Source organism: Bufo gargarizans, chromosome 2 (assembly GCF_014858855.1).
Source record: "Bufo gargarizans isolate SCDJY-AF-19 chromosome 2, ASM1485885v1, whole genome shotgun sequence".
NCBI classification, from domain to species: domain Eukaryota; kingdom Metazoa; phylum Chordata; class Amphibia; order Anura; family Bufonidae; genus Bufo; species Bufo gargarizans.
The window spans coordinates 211,254,942-211,269,836 of record NC_058081.1 but is presented as its reverse complement, the minus strand read 5'-3'; the positions used below and the strand labels follow the sequence as shown (position 1 = coordinate 211,269,836).

Below are 14,895 nucleotides of genomic sequence, written 5' to 3'. Positions count from 1 at the left end.
ATTCTTCCGGCATAGAGCCCCGACGACTGAACTATGCCGGAAGACAATAACGCAGATGTGAAAGAGCCCTTAATCATGTCTGTTAACAATATGTGATTTTTGTAATAAAGTTTTGATTCATTATAAGCAGTCTGGAATTTTCTATGTAGGTTATATGTTACGGTGGCATGCCATAGGCTTATGCTAATTACTTGTATAAGTAATCATCCCCTAGTTGGGGTATATATCGGATATTGTGGTATAGATCATACCAGTGTATTACTGTACTGCGGCGGCAGCAGGAAGCGCACGGCGTCATAGCAACCAATGACGCTGTGCGCTCCTGCTCTCAGCAGGAATCCAGCCCGCGTCACCACGGACCGCTCACAGCCGTGGAACACGGCCGTGTGCATTCGGCCTAAGGAATCCATGTCCACTCCCAAATCATTACTGGGAATGAACATGTATCATTATATGGTGATAAAACTACAAAATATTCATGACTTTTACATTAAAATTTATGCGTCATAAAATAAAAAGGTACGTGATGTGTAGGAAAAAGTAATCAGGTCTTTAAACCCCAAAAAATAAAAGACCAAAGACCTTATTTTCCTAAAACTGTATTTGAATATTAAATCGTGCACTAGTTTCTTATGTGACAATATCCAGCATCTACCTAAGGTTCTCTTGTGTGCAGGTAGACCATCTAGACACTTGCACATTATGTAATATAGTAGAATGAAGGCATACATGCCATTTTATCGCTAAATGAATCTGAACCATTATCTATGTCAGGGCTCAACAAATCCCAGGCACCAGGTCGCCATAGCGATCAGGAATTTGGTCCTGGCACTTGGGTACTTGTCAGCCAGTTTTCAAAGGTGCACGGGCGACGGGTGCGGAGCGCCGGAGGGGGGCCCGTTCTGTCCGGAGGCAGGAGTGGAGATGAGCGCTTCTATTGTGGAAGCGCTCATCTCCATATTCATCTGTATCGCCGCCCTCAGGACAGTGATACAGATGATTGGTGCGGAGGAGCAGGGGAGAGGCGTCTCCCTTGCCTGTTCCTCTGATAGGCTACAGGCGGCGAGATGACGTCATCGCGCCGCCTGAGCCGTACAGTGCGGGACACAGGCCGGAAAAGGCCTGCATTGCATCACTGACAGCAGCATAAGGCAAGTATATGAGTTTCTTGTTTTTATTATTTATAGTATACTGTGGCAAAAAGGGGGGTGGGGGCCCCATATACTGGCACAATATGGGGGGCACTATGGAGAAGAGGGTAAGCACTATGGGGCCCTATATACTGGCACAATATGGGGGGGCACTATGAATAGGGGAGGCACTATATACTGGCACAACATGGGGGGCACTATGGAGAAGCACTATGGGGACCCTATATACTGGCACATTATGGGGGGCACTATGGAGAAGAGGGGAAGGAGCACTATGGGGGCCCTATGTACTGGCATGCATTATTGGGTGGCTCTATGGAGAAGTTTGGGGGGGGGGGGGGCACTATGGGGGCTTTATGATGATGCTGCTCCACCTGGCTTCTAACTTTTTTTTAGCTGACCTGTGATCTCTTATTTCCATATTTTTATAGGAAATATGAGTATTTGATCAAACAAACAGGAGAGCTAACCGGATCTCTTTACGGGTCTGTTCACACAGGGCAATTACTTGTTTTATTGCCTTTGTATGGAATGCCCAGAGAAATGAATTAAACAAAACAGCTGATCTTGGGGAAACCAGCTCCAAAAAAAAAAAAAGCTTTAGTTAAGAGTCTCAAAGCAGCAATCCAAAGTGGAAAGCTCCCTGGGAAACTGCAAACTAATCGTGGAGCCCCAGTTATGAGTCTTCAACACAGTGAAAGCCAGATATCCCTCAAAAGGAAGGAAAACCGAGCAAAGGGGTGTCCCCATTATAGAGATCACCGGATCCACCATATTAAGTGGCCCCTGGGCAAGAGTGGGGTCACTTGAGCCAGGACTCTAGGAATGAATAGAAATTTGGGACTCTCCTCAATCTGACATCTATAGCATATCCTAGAGCAGGGGTAGGCAACCTCTGGCTGTTGTGAAACTACAACTCCCAGCATGCATATTTGCTTTGCTCAGAAACGAATGGAGCATGCTGGGAACTGTAGTTTCAGCTGAAGTGCTGAAGGTTGCCAACTGCTTTTGAAGAAAAAAAAAAAAGAAAAAAAAAAAAAAAAGGAAGGAAGAAAAAACACACAACCCCGACCACAAAAAAAGTCTAAGGCCTCTTTCACACGGGCGTCATGTTTTTTGCCCGGATAAGAGGCGGGTGCGTTGCGGGAAAATGCGCGATTTTTCCGCGCGAGTGCAAAACATTGTCATGCGTTTTGCACTCGCGTGAAATAAATCGCGCATGTTTGGTACCCAGACCCGAACTTCTTCACAGAAGTTCGGGCTTGGGATTGATGTTCTGAAGATTGTATTATTTTCCCTTATAACATGGTTATAAGGGAAAATAATAGCATTCTGAATACAGAATGCTTAGTATAATAGTGCTGGAAGGGTTAAAAATAATAAAAAAAAAGTTAACTCACCTTCTCCTCTTGTTCGCGTAGATCCCGGTCTGTTCTTTAGCTGAGGGCTGAAGGACCTTTGATGACGTCAGATCACATGCTCCATCACCATGGTGATGGACCATGGTGATGGAGCATGTGATCTGACGTCACCTCAGGTCATTTAGCCCACAGCTAAAGAACAGACCGGCATCTAAGCGAACTAGAGGAGAAGGTGAGTTAACTTTTTTTATTATTTTTAACCCTTCCAGCACTATTATACTATGCATTCTGTATTCAGAATGCTATTATTTTCCCTTATAACCATGTTATAAGGGAAAATAATACAGTGAATAGACTGTCACCTAGAACCCATGCGTGAAAATCGCACCGCATCCGCACTTGCTTGCGGATGCATGCGATTTTCACGCAACCCCATTCATTTCTATAGGGCCTGCGTTACGTGAAAAACGCACAAAGAGGAGCATGCTGCGATTTTCACGCAACGCACAAGTGATGCGTGAAAATCACCGCTCGTGTGCACAGCCCCATAGAAATGAATGGGTCAGGATTCAGTGCGGGTGCAGTGCGTTCACCTCACGCATCGCACCCGCACGGAAAACTCGCCCGTGTGAAAGGGGCCTAAGGCTACTTTCACACTTGCGGCAGAGAGATCCAGCAGGCAGTTCCATCGCCGAAACTGCCTGCCGGATCCGGCAATCTGCATGCAAACGGACAGCATTTGTAGATGGATCCGAATCAGTCTCCCAAATGCATTGCAAGAATGGATCAGTTTTTTCAAACTTTTACTGGTCTGCGCATGCGCAGACTGGAAGGATGGATCCGACATTTTTTTATATTATTTTTAATGCTGGATTGGCACTAATACATTTCAATGTAAATGAATGCAGGATCCGGCGTTCCGGCAATTGATCTGGAATTTTGGACGGATATTTCCTCCGTCCAAAACGCCTTTCAGTGGACTGAACTGAAGACATCCTGAACGGATTTCTCTCCATTCAGAATGCATGGGGATAAAACTGATCAGTTCTTTTCAGGTATTGAGCCCCTAGGACGGAACTCTATGCCGGAGAAGAAAAGTGCAAGTGTGAAAGTACCCTAAAAAATAAACGTATGCAGACTTCTCATCAATACTCTGTCGTAGACTTTACAGGTACATCTTGCCATAGTTCTCTGGCCCAAAAATGCCACCCACACACCTCAAAACAATATGCATGAAACCCGTCTAGGGCGTTATTGTAATGTGGATTGAGAGAGGAACGAGCAGCTACTCAACTACTACAACTACATGTTGTGGTGGTCCATTGTGCCAGAAGGTGAGCACAGCTCCAAAATATTTCATCGCCCTAGATCCCGGTGGTCACACTCAGGGGTCATCCCACCATTTCAGAGAACTAGACTTCGTTCACACCTGTGTTGGAGGCTCCATTCCTTCATCACTGATTTAGTCAAATATAGCATGGCATAAAAAAAGGAGGTATGTAATAAAAAAGAAAAGCCATAATTGCATGTGTCTGTAGAAATGCTCATCAGAAAAATAAAATTAGGAAAATTGCCTTTTCAATTAGACTACCATACTGCACCAAGTATGAAACCAAACGAGGTCGATTCAAGTCTCTGAGCAGCAGATTAAGTTGCGTGACCGGGGATTAGGGCGTGCACAGAAATATTTCCCTGAAGGCCAGTCCTCAGCAGGGCTCTGCCTAGCAGCACAGGCCGACCTGCAAATCCCTGTGAGACAGGAGCCTGGCATTTTCTGGGCTAGATTCCCACGTTGACCTAAAGCCCTAGAAATCTGTGCTTAATAAAAGGAATGACATTGACTGAATATCTGCATGGGAATGAAGAGAGAAAGGCCAGGTCAGAAAAGATCAACCAGTTAGAAGTGGATTTCGGTCAGAAGGAATAAAAAAGGCAGATCTTGTGACCAGCATCATGTTAGAAAGCCCTTCACTTCAATTCTGTCTGGTGTTAAACGTGAGGGGGACATTCCTACATTTCTGTTTGTCCAGAGACTAAGCATGGATTACAAAAAAATGTAGACCCAGCTTTAGGAGAGAAACGGCCCATTTTTTCTGGATGCAGGCCATACACAGCAGTGCTGCCATCTCCTTCTACCAATAAAACAGCCCTATGCGCTGTCTTCAACGCACCTTCAACCTGGAGACCCAGAGCAATCCTACGATCCCTGGTCTGCCCGTTATAATCGTAACTGTGTACCGAGACTATTATAGCAGTTAAAACGCACACATTATAGTGCTTGCTAGCTTAAAGGGGTATTCCCACCTTAATTACGGCATGAGCACATAACTGTATATGCCCGATGCAGTAAGTGAGGTCCGAGAAGTGGAACCAGGGTTTGTGACCACTGTTCAGATTCCCACTCAAAAGGACACACTACATTTTTTCTGGCAGAGTAAAAAATACTTCCATTAGCATTTTGAGTATTTTCAGCCAAGGAGTACGCAATAAAGCACTGGGTCCCCGTTTTTTTTTTTTTTTTTCTGGCTTAACATTGTAACTTTTCTGTAGCTGTAGGAAGGACATTTTGGGGGTACATACAACTTAAGGGTACTTTCACACTTGCATTGTTTGATTCCGGCAGGCAGTTCCATTGCCTGACCTGCCTGTCTGATCAGGCAAACTGTATGCAAACGGATGGCATTTTTTCTGACTGATCAGGCATTTTTCTGATCAGTCAGAAAAATGCATTGCAATACCGGATCCGGTTTTCCGGTGTCATCAGGCAAAATGGATCCGGTATTTACTTTTTTCTCATTTTTAAAAGGTCTGCGCATGCGCAGACCGGAAGGACGGATCCGGCATTCTGGTATTTTGAATGCCGAATCCGTCACCAATAGATTCCTATGGAAAAAAATGCCGGATCCGGCATTCAGGCAAGTCTTCCGTTTTTTTCGCTGGAGATAAAACCGTAGCATGCTACGGTTTTCTTTTGCCTGATCAGTCAAAATGACTAAACTGAAGACATCCTGAACGGATTGCTCTCCATTCAGAATGCATGGGGATAAAACTGATCAGTTCTTTTCCAGTATAGAGCCCCTGTGACGGAACGCTAATGTGAAAGTAGCCTAACTTTTATTACCTTTTTTTGGGTTAAAAAGGAAAGCAATTCTGCCATTGTTTTTGGCATTTTAAACTTATGATGTCCACTGTGCAACGCCCACTGCGCGGCACAAGTAGCGCGTTACTGCTATACTATGGGTCAGTATGAATATAGCAATACTAATATGCACACGCCTTTTTTTTTTTTTTTTTTGACTACTTTTGCACAATAGCATGCCTTGTACTCGTGCCGCATTCCAAGAGCCAGAACTTTTTGCGTTGATGCAGCCCTGTATGGCTTATTTTCTGTGGAGTGAGATGTGGTTTCCACTGGTACCATTTTTGGGTACATGTGAGTGAATCACATTTATTATTTTCTGGGGATGGGGGTGAATAAAAAAAAAAAATCCATATTTTTTTGTGTGTGCCCTTTTTTTTTTACATCATTCACAGGGCAGGTTAAATAACATTTTCATTATGTAGGTTCTGGGAAGCATGGTGTGGTATCAGATGTATGTGCATGTGTGGTTTTTACTACTTTAAATAGAATATTTTTTATTTTATTTTTTAAATAAGCTTTGACTTTTTTTTTTTACTAAGTAGGGAACATTGTTTTTATAATGCACTGGAATACATTGTATATCAAAGCATTATAGCCCATCACTGTACAGGCAATCTACTTGGCACAGTCTAACAGACATACAAGTATAAGTTGTCAAACAAAGTTCCAGCACTAACGTTTTCTTTGGTAGCTAAAATCCTCATCTGTATTCAGGCAGTAAACAATGTACAGGACATGCACCCACTAGTGTAGCAACATTGACGCATTTCGAACGAAGTTCTTATTATTAACAGTTAAGAATAAGAACTTTGTTCGAAACGCTTAAATTGAGAAAAAGCTTAGAGAAGGCTCACCTCCTAGGCAAAAAATGGAGTGGGTGCACCTGCGAGAAGATTACACCCAATCTTCAAAAGGATTTGGTAAATATAAAGTGTAGCAGGGCACACCTGCATTTGAGGTCACACAGGAGAGTAGGGTGGATAGTTATATATATTTATTTGTGTCAATTCAATACAACAAAATAATACAACAAAATATACCTATAAAATTATTAAACAATATGCTATATAGACTTAGATTCCTCTAAAAATGGGTATCGCTAAAATATAACAACACATGTGTGATCCTATGGGAAGGATATCTCAATGGCCAAGTTCCTTACTACTGATAGTGTCCAATACACTTGGTGTAGTCAGGTTTGTATTGTCAAGAGTTATAGATTGAATGCCGTATAGTCAGAGTGCCACTCACTCCGATTTCTTTTGCCGTTAGTTGACAATGCAACTGATCGCTCTGCCTGTGTATACACTCGTTCGGCACTTTTGTTACTTACAGTTCTGTAGGTTTGTGCCGACTGTGCTGAAATTTCACGTGGCGTCCCACGTGTGATGCGTTATTCAGGCTACGGTATATCCTCCAGGAGATAAAATCAGGGATCCACGGTGATCAGTTGTAGAGGTGCAGTCTCAGTAATTTGGTAGACTTCGATTCCTGCACAGGTACTCAATCACGCAAGCAGGTCAAATTTTGCTGCGGCTGATGAGTTTTCAGTTTTTTCTACCAAGTTGTGGTTACCAATCCCGTTACTCCTGGTCGACTTGAAGCGCTTCAATACGTCCTTAGTCTCATGGAATTGTCCTACCAATTCCATGAGACTAAGGACGTATTGAAGCGCTTCAAGTCGACCAGGAGTAACGGGATTGGTAACCACAACTTGGTAGAAAAAACTGAAAACTCATCAGCCGCAGCAAAATTTGACCTGCTTGCGTGATTGAGTACCTGTGCAGGAATCGAAGTCTACCAAATTACTGAGACTGCACCTCTACAACTGATCACCGTGGATTACCGTGGATCCCTGATTTTATCTCCTGGAGGATATACCGTAGCCTGAATAACGCATCACACGTGGGACGCCACGTGAAATTTCAGCACAGTCGGCACAAACCTACAGAACTGTAAGTAACAAAAGTGCCGAACGAGTGTATACACAGGCAGAGCGATCAGTTGCATTGTCAACTAACGGCAAAAGAAATCGGAGTGAGTGGCACTCTGACTATACGGCATTCAATCTATAACTCTTGACAATACAAACCTGACTACACCAAGTGTATTGGACACTATCAGTAGTAAGGAACTTGGCCATTGAGATATCCTTCCCATAGGATCACACATGTGTTGTTATATTTTAGCGATACCCATTTTTAGAGGAATCTAAGTCTATATAGCATATTGTTTAATAATTTTATAGGTATATTTTGTTGTATTATTTTGTTGTATTGAATTGACACAAATAAATATATATAACTATCCACCCTACTCTCCTGTGTGACCTCAAATGCAGGTGTGCCCTGCTACACTTTATATTTGTTCGAAACGCGTCAATGTTTCTACACTAGTGGGTTTATGTTCTGCACATTGTTTCTACTGCCTAAATAAAGACGAGGATTTTAGCTACCAAAGAAAACGTGAGTGCTGGAACTTTGTTTTACAAGTTATGCTACTGAGGCTCACCTGCCTGTTCCGTGCACGCGGGTGATCCAGGTTGATTGAGTGAGCTGGACTTTTTTCTACGTATTTCCAGACATACAAGTATGGCAGACCTTAGGATCTAAATTAGACCCCCTGGCTGCCATGGTCGATAGTGGCAGAGGGAGTGCTGTCTCTCCAACTGCCTAGATGCCGCTGTTGACCGCAGCATCTAGGGAGTTAAGTGGCCTGCACTGGTGTTTATGACACCTGTACAGGAGCTATTGGGGCTTCTGTTTCCACCAATCACATGCTACTAAGGAACTTTCACTGGCCATTAATCATATAATTATGGAAAATCCTGTAATTATGCTTATGATGGGACTATTCCTTTAAGCTATCAGTATATGAGGCCCACAAGATTAGTAAAGAGGTAAACCTGACAGTGTGCTCACTGGAAGTGGACGGTGTTTTAGGCTTACCTTGTCAGATGGATCTCAGCCCACAATGTATAATTCAACAAATATTAGTTTTTTCCACTTACCAGAGCTGTAACTATCAGTTGAGGATTGGGATATAGAGCGAGACAAAGAGCGCCGTCCAATCTTTGTTGGGCGTTTATTAAATTCTCTCTTCTGGTCCGCAAACTGGATCTGCTGCGATAAATACAAGGAGAAGCTGAATCTATGGAAACATTTTACAGTTCACAGCTGAATAATAACCAGTGTCTATATTATGTATTAAAAGGTCAAATGTAGTTGTTTCAGAAAGCTCAGACCCTTGAAGGGGTTGTCCACTTTTTTCTATTCAATATCAGATCATCTGCTTGAAGAGAAAGCGGCTCTTGTACGATCACTGCCTTCTCTGCTGTTTACCTGCTCGCTGAGGACAACTAACAGTGTAATTACAAGTATGGCATCCCCATTCACTTCTATGGGACGGCTCCCGTCTGTTCAAGTGAATACTACAGAGCCGCCCCATAGAAGTGAATGGAGACGCCCTACTTGTAATTACACCTGCTTAGCACTGCAATTGCAGCGACGAGCAGGTAAACAGAGCAGAGAAGGCAGCGCTCATACGAGCACTGCGTTCTCTTCAAACAGCTGATGCCAGGAGTCGAACCCCTCTAATATTGATGAGCTATCCTGAGGATAGATCATTAATAGTAAAAAGCGGATAACTCCTTTAAGGGGTTGTGCAGTCCGATGATACCGATGACTTATCATCCCAATGAATGGAACGAGCAGTTACACTGCACTGCCGCTACAATGTAGTGCAGTTAAACAGTCAAGAGGACATGCGAGTGCTGCGACCCCTTCAAACAGCTGATCTGTGGGGGCGCCGGGAGGTGGACCACCACCGATCTCATATTGATGACATATCCTGAGGATAAGAACTTCAAGATACCAGAAATTGTGGTTAAAAAAATAAATAAAGTAATTCTGCTCAGCATCACTGGAATTGTTCACCATGTTCGTTCACTTTATTACACTCCATCATGCCGGATTTGTACCCGTAAATATGGGTGCATTTACACTTTAAACCGGTCATAGATCTATATAGCTGCCACTTAGACAAAAGCTCCCAAGCAGATCCATTGCTTCAGATGGTAGTGGATTTCACCTAGTCTACTGTTAAAATGTGAAAAAAATTGACATATACAAAATGACTTGAATTTATTGTATGTCAATGCAGCCCGTTACACAGACATCACATTGTACTTCTGGATTTTGAGTGCAGAATACACACTTACAGACCATTTTATAGCTACAATTCTTCTGCCAAAATAGAAGTGAAAATCCTGGAGCATAAAAACGGCAGCAAATCGCAACGTGAACAGAGCCCAAATGCACCTAAACTTCAATGTTGGAAAATACCTTTCAACAACATCCTGTAAGGGTGGGGGGATGCCGGGAGAAGTGGAGTCAAAATAGGTGGCAAATCTACGGTAATTCAGTTTTGGCTCTAACACTTCTTCATTGAAGCACATAGCAGCAGGATTTCAGACAGAACAAGCTTTACTGAATACATCTACCCCACCAACTAGATTATAGTAAAACTGGAAGGAGAAAAACAGCTCTATGTGGCTGTACACATTAGATGAAGGCCAGGGAAACCTGCTGGATCAGCTAATCTAAAGTGTAAGGAGGCCTCCCAAATCTCAGATGAGTCCATTAAGAACACTTGCATGCTTGGCTGAGCACAGAGGGTGCATGTGTATGGAAGAGATCCTGAGGTATGGCTGTAAGCATATGGAAGGCTTATGATTGATCCAAAGCAACCAGACAAAGAACTGCTACAATAAGGGTTCAGGGTCTAGCAAGTCCATAAACCAGGTTCAGGTGATAAACAGCTGTAGACTTGGCCTTGGCTCCATAAAAGTCCTCGTGTTCAAGCAAATATACGTATTGTATAACAATTAAGAAAAGTCTGTACGGGTGATGGAAAAAGTCTAACATTTCTAGCAGGTAACGAACTATGCCGGATGTGGCTACTAACGCACCCAGTAAGCAGGCCTTCACCGCCGCCCTCACCTGAGATTTGTCGTCGGCGTCACCATTGACAACGTATTTCTTTCGGTTATTCAGCATCCCGAGAGACCACCAAGAATCAGACATCTTTGTAAAAGACCTGGGCACAGTGAGTTCATGTTTTATATCCCAGATCCTGCTAGTTCTGGTTTCACCCTGCATTATCTCCCGGTTTGGACAAAATTGGACCTCCCACTCCCCAAGTTAATGAGACATTCCAGAATTCACTATAGCACATAGTTTGGTTTAATAGGCAATTACACCAAGACACATTAACCTTCAAACTCTTAACGGCAGGTCCTTACAAGGCCTAGACAAAGTAGACATCAATACTTTATGGGCTCTCAGTAATTAGCTTCTGCATTAGGTTAATTGTACGACGCCTGCAGGTAGGCACAGCTTTACTAATGGGTATCCTCACTCTGTTCTACAACACTAGGATAGTCCAATTAGAAGTCATATTACCAAATAAACATGTGCTAATGGTTCTCATGACCAAATACAATGCACTGGAAAGAGCTTGTCACTTGGTCTCCTCTACTAGAACAAACCCACGGCTAACAGATCTCCCGTTTTGGAAGCATGTTCACACAGCTGGATTTCTGGTCATCATTCACATTAAGAATAGGGATCACAAACCTAACTGTGTGAATGGGCTCTCCAGCTGATTCGCATAAGTATGCCAAGGTGGCGCTTGGACGGCAAAGGCAATCCATGTCTTGAGCGACCCTTGGTAATTTTACATGCCCACAAGGTGTCCAATGCAACGTTGGATTGGCCCACCAGTGTACCAGAGGATCCTCCGGTGGCCCCAGATTCTAATACCTTTGTGGGCCGCAAAAGTCAAGGAGAAAAAAAACAAACATTTGGAGTTTTCTTTGGAGACAATAAATTTCCACTGGGGTCTACATCTAGTAATCAAAACTATTAGACTTTATTCCTGGGGCCCAAAGAACACAATCATTCTCCTCTTGTTGGCCCAAAGAACCCCAGTCCAACCCTGGTCACCAACTGCCTAATTATCAATTAAGGTTTAAAATCCTTTTCACTTAAAATCCAGGCATCAAAGAATGCGAGAATACCAGTCTAAAGCTGGGCATACAGCCAATGCTACCTATATCATCACAACTAGGTAACAATCCTTTATATGACGATCTTGCAGGATGTTTGGCTTCTGACATCAGATTTTTGCCCTCAACCACGCCAATATGTAGAATTGGAAGAGAAGCTATCGGATGGTATGGCCAGCTTAAGATGTTGTCTCTGACAAAGCGAACCAAGCAGTAACAATAACAGGATCTATGACATGGCTGCAAACAAATCTACTGTGTACTTTATAGGGAACCTGTCCCCAGGAAAATGCTAAGTAATCTGCAGGCATGTGGTAGAGCAGGAGGCGGTGATCATATATAGCTTTATGGGAAAAGACTCAATAAAACTTGTATTTTATACATTTATATATCTCTGCTCATTCTGGACTTTGAAGTCTAGAAGACTGTCCTATCAGTGACTGACATCTATCTCTGTATACACAGTCATAGAGGGGAGGATGTCAGTCACTGATAGGACCGCCTCCTTGTCTTCAAAGCCCAGAATGAGCAGGAATATAAATGTATTAAACACAAGTTTTACTGAACCTTTTTCCACAAACTATAGATTAATCTGCTCAGCTTCTGCTGATCCATTACATGTGGTCTTCAGCTCAGACATCATGTTCAATGTGACAGGTTCCCTTTAAGAGAATAAGTGGCATATGTAATGTGGCCACAGAAAAACACCCTTTAATGTACAATGAGACCACAGTAGTGTAAACACAAACACATACAGTTCAATATAACGAGCCCAACTGACCACTGCACCTCACTGCCAAGCTAGGGTGCGATGTGCCATAAATGTCTGATACATGCAGGTCCCACCTCTGGGACCCACACCCGTCTCCAGAAGTGAGCACCTAACCCATGCTGTCTAGATGCGATGGCCAAAAGTGGTTGGTAGCAGAGAAACAACCAAGTGGGCTGTGCTATGCTGTTTCTCTAGCCCCCTTTAACCTATTTCCCATGTTTCTGCCCTAAAGCCCACACTCCGGAGCCCTGTCCCAGTGGGTCACATCCCCATCTTCTCCTTACAGCTCCTCACTAGGAGAACCCACTTAAACAAGCTTATTCACAGTCTTGCTCATATTCTGATTTTCACATAGAAGAAAGACTACACGACCACACTGAAATATCCGCACTAAGCTCTTCATTCCAAGCATAGAAATATTAGTCTCTAGTAGACTGAACGTCCTACCTCCAGGCACACGACAGTTAATGGGAAAGTGCAGGCATTCAGAAAACATTTCATCTATAAAAGCAATTCAGCCCAAATCCATTTCCTATTTGTGATCTTAGTAAGAATGTCTGATACTTTCAGGACAGGACTGTTAAGCACATTTCCTCACACATGGACAGTCCCTCTGTATAAGAGCATAGATCTTCTATCCACACATACAGCCGGGCCAGACAAAAGATATACCACGCAAGAACAAGAACTAGCAGCGATATGGGACGAGTCTTCGTATCCTCTAGTCATGGTCTGTGTGCTCCTGATCCTCCAGCTTGGCTTTCAACAAGACAATGAAGCCATAGAAATGTGTCCTAGGGTAGACCAGTAACAAAGCATATACGAGTGGCAAGGGAGGGCCAACACACCAGCGTTACCTGTTATGTCACAACCCTTTATATGTCCTGATCCTGAATCTCAGATTACCTCTATGGAAGTAGGTCATTCCTCTCACTTGCAGGACATACATGGTTTCACATAATGATCTTCTAAACCGCTGAGAACTTAGGCGTAGAGGATCAATAAAACAGGTTACCAGGAGACTAATCCATACGAAAAGCCAAACTAAATCATTCCTTCTCTGCATTCCCACATACTTTATGGTAAATACAATGTCATTCAGCGCCATACCTCTAATCTGACCCCCCCAGAGCATAAACCTTCTTTGCAGGAAAGCCAAGACTACCAGCCCCCCCCCCCAAAAAAAATAAAAAAAAAATCTTCTACTAGCCAAAGCCATTTGATGAGACATTCCACCAAAATCTGCTCAACCATTGTAACACATGCTCAGGGAAGGTTAAAGGAGATATTTATTTTTTCATTTTTAGTGTTAACATTAAAATAAGGCAAGCTCACTTACTATTCCCCCCTGCTCCCGTTCCAGCACTTAGTCTACTTTCACACTCGCGTTTTGGCTTTCCGTTTGCGAGATCCGTCTAGGGCTCTCACAAGCGGTCCAAAACAGATCAGTTTTGTTCTAATGCATTCTGAATGGAAAAGTATCCGCTCACAATGCATCAGTTCAGTCTCCATTCCGCTTGGGAGATGGACACCAGAACCCTCCTTGCAGTGTTTTGGTGTCCGTCTGATGAAACTGAGCCAAACGGATCAGTTCTGACACACAATGTAAGTCAATGGGGACGGATCCATTTTCACTGACACAATCTGACAATAGAAAATGGATCTGTCCTCCATTGACTTTCAATGAGGTCCATGACTGATTTGCACAAAACGTGTGTGAAAGTAGCCCAACCCAGGTTGCCACCAGTCCCCACTTCCTGGTCCCATGGGAATGCCAATCATTGGTTGAGGTGGTTCACCAGTAAACATTGCAATGGGAGCAGCGGGGAAGCGATAAGGCAAGTATCCCATATTATTTTTCTCCAATTGGAGCCAGTTTTAATAAATATTCAGCAGCGAAAGATCATCTCAGCCTGTAACCTAATTTAGTAATGGCTTTTTATTTATTAATCCCAAGGCGTTGTGAGAGCACTTTCAATCTACAAGGGAAGGAGACAGTAGGTGAGGGTAGGAGCTGCTCAGATGGCTGTAGTGGCCGCAGGATTACTGTAGGTTGTATTTCCTGAATAGAGAAGTCTTGATGTTGGGGAAGAGCCAAAATGTGCTGAAGTAGCAAGTTCCAGAGCATGGGGGATGCACAGGAAAAGTCCACAGATTATGAGGTGTGTACAGCATCATTTCTCAAATTGATATCAAGCATCCCAATTATGAGAACGCTGAACTACAACTTAGGCCTCATGCACACGACCGTGTGCATCCGTGACCGTTGTTCCGTTTTCCGTGATTTTCTGCGGACCCATTGACTTTCAATGGGTCCGTTGAAAACTCGGACAATGCACCGTTTGTCATCCGCGTCCGTGTTTCCTTTCCGACAAAAAAATATGACATGTCCTATTTTTTTG

At 43.3% G+C, this 14,895-nt stretch overlaps 1 protein-coding gene across 10 annotated transcripts in view; it reads right to left on the bottom strand.

Moving 5' to 3' along the window:
- Positions 1-14,895, bottom strand: part of AHCYL2 (adenosylhomocysteinase like 2) — a 93,558-nt gene that overhangs the window by 22,462 nt on the left and 56,201 nt on the right. For 4 of the 10 annotated variants that reach the window (XM_044279966.1, XM_044279968.1, XM_044279974.1 and 1 more), the window contains exon 2: positions 8,665-8,776. In XM_044279966.1, the coding sequence (XP_044135901.1) occupies positions 8,665-8,776 (112 nt within the window). Of the gene's footprint in view, positions 1-8,664; positions 8,777-10,654; positions 10,793-14,895 lie in introns of those variants that run through there. The other 6 variants (XM_044279970.1, XM_044279972.1, XM_044279971.1 and 3 more) reach the window with 3 other exon arrangements.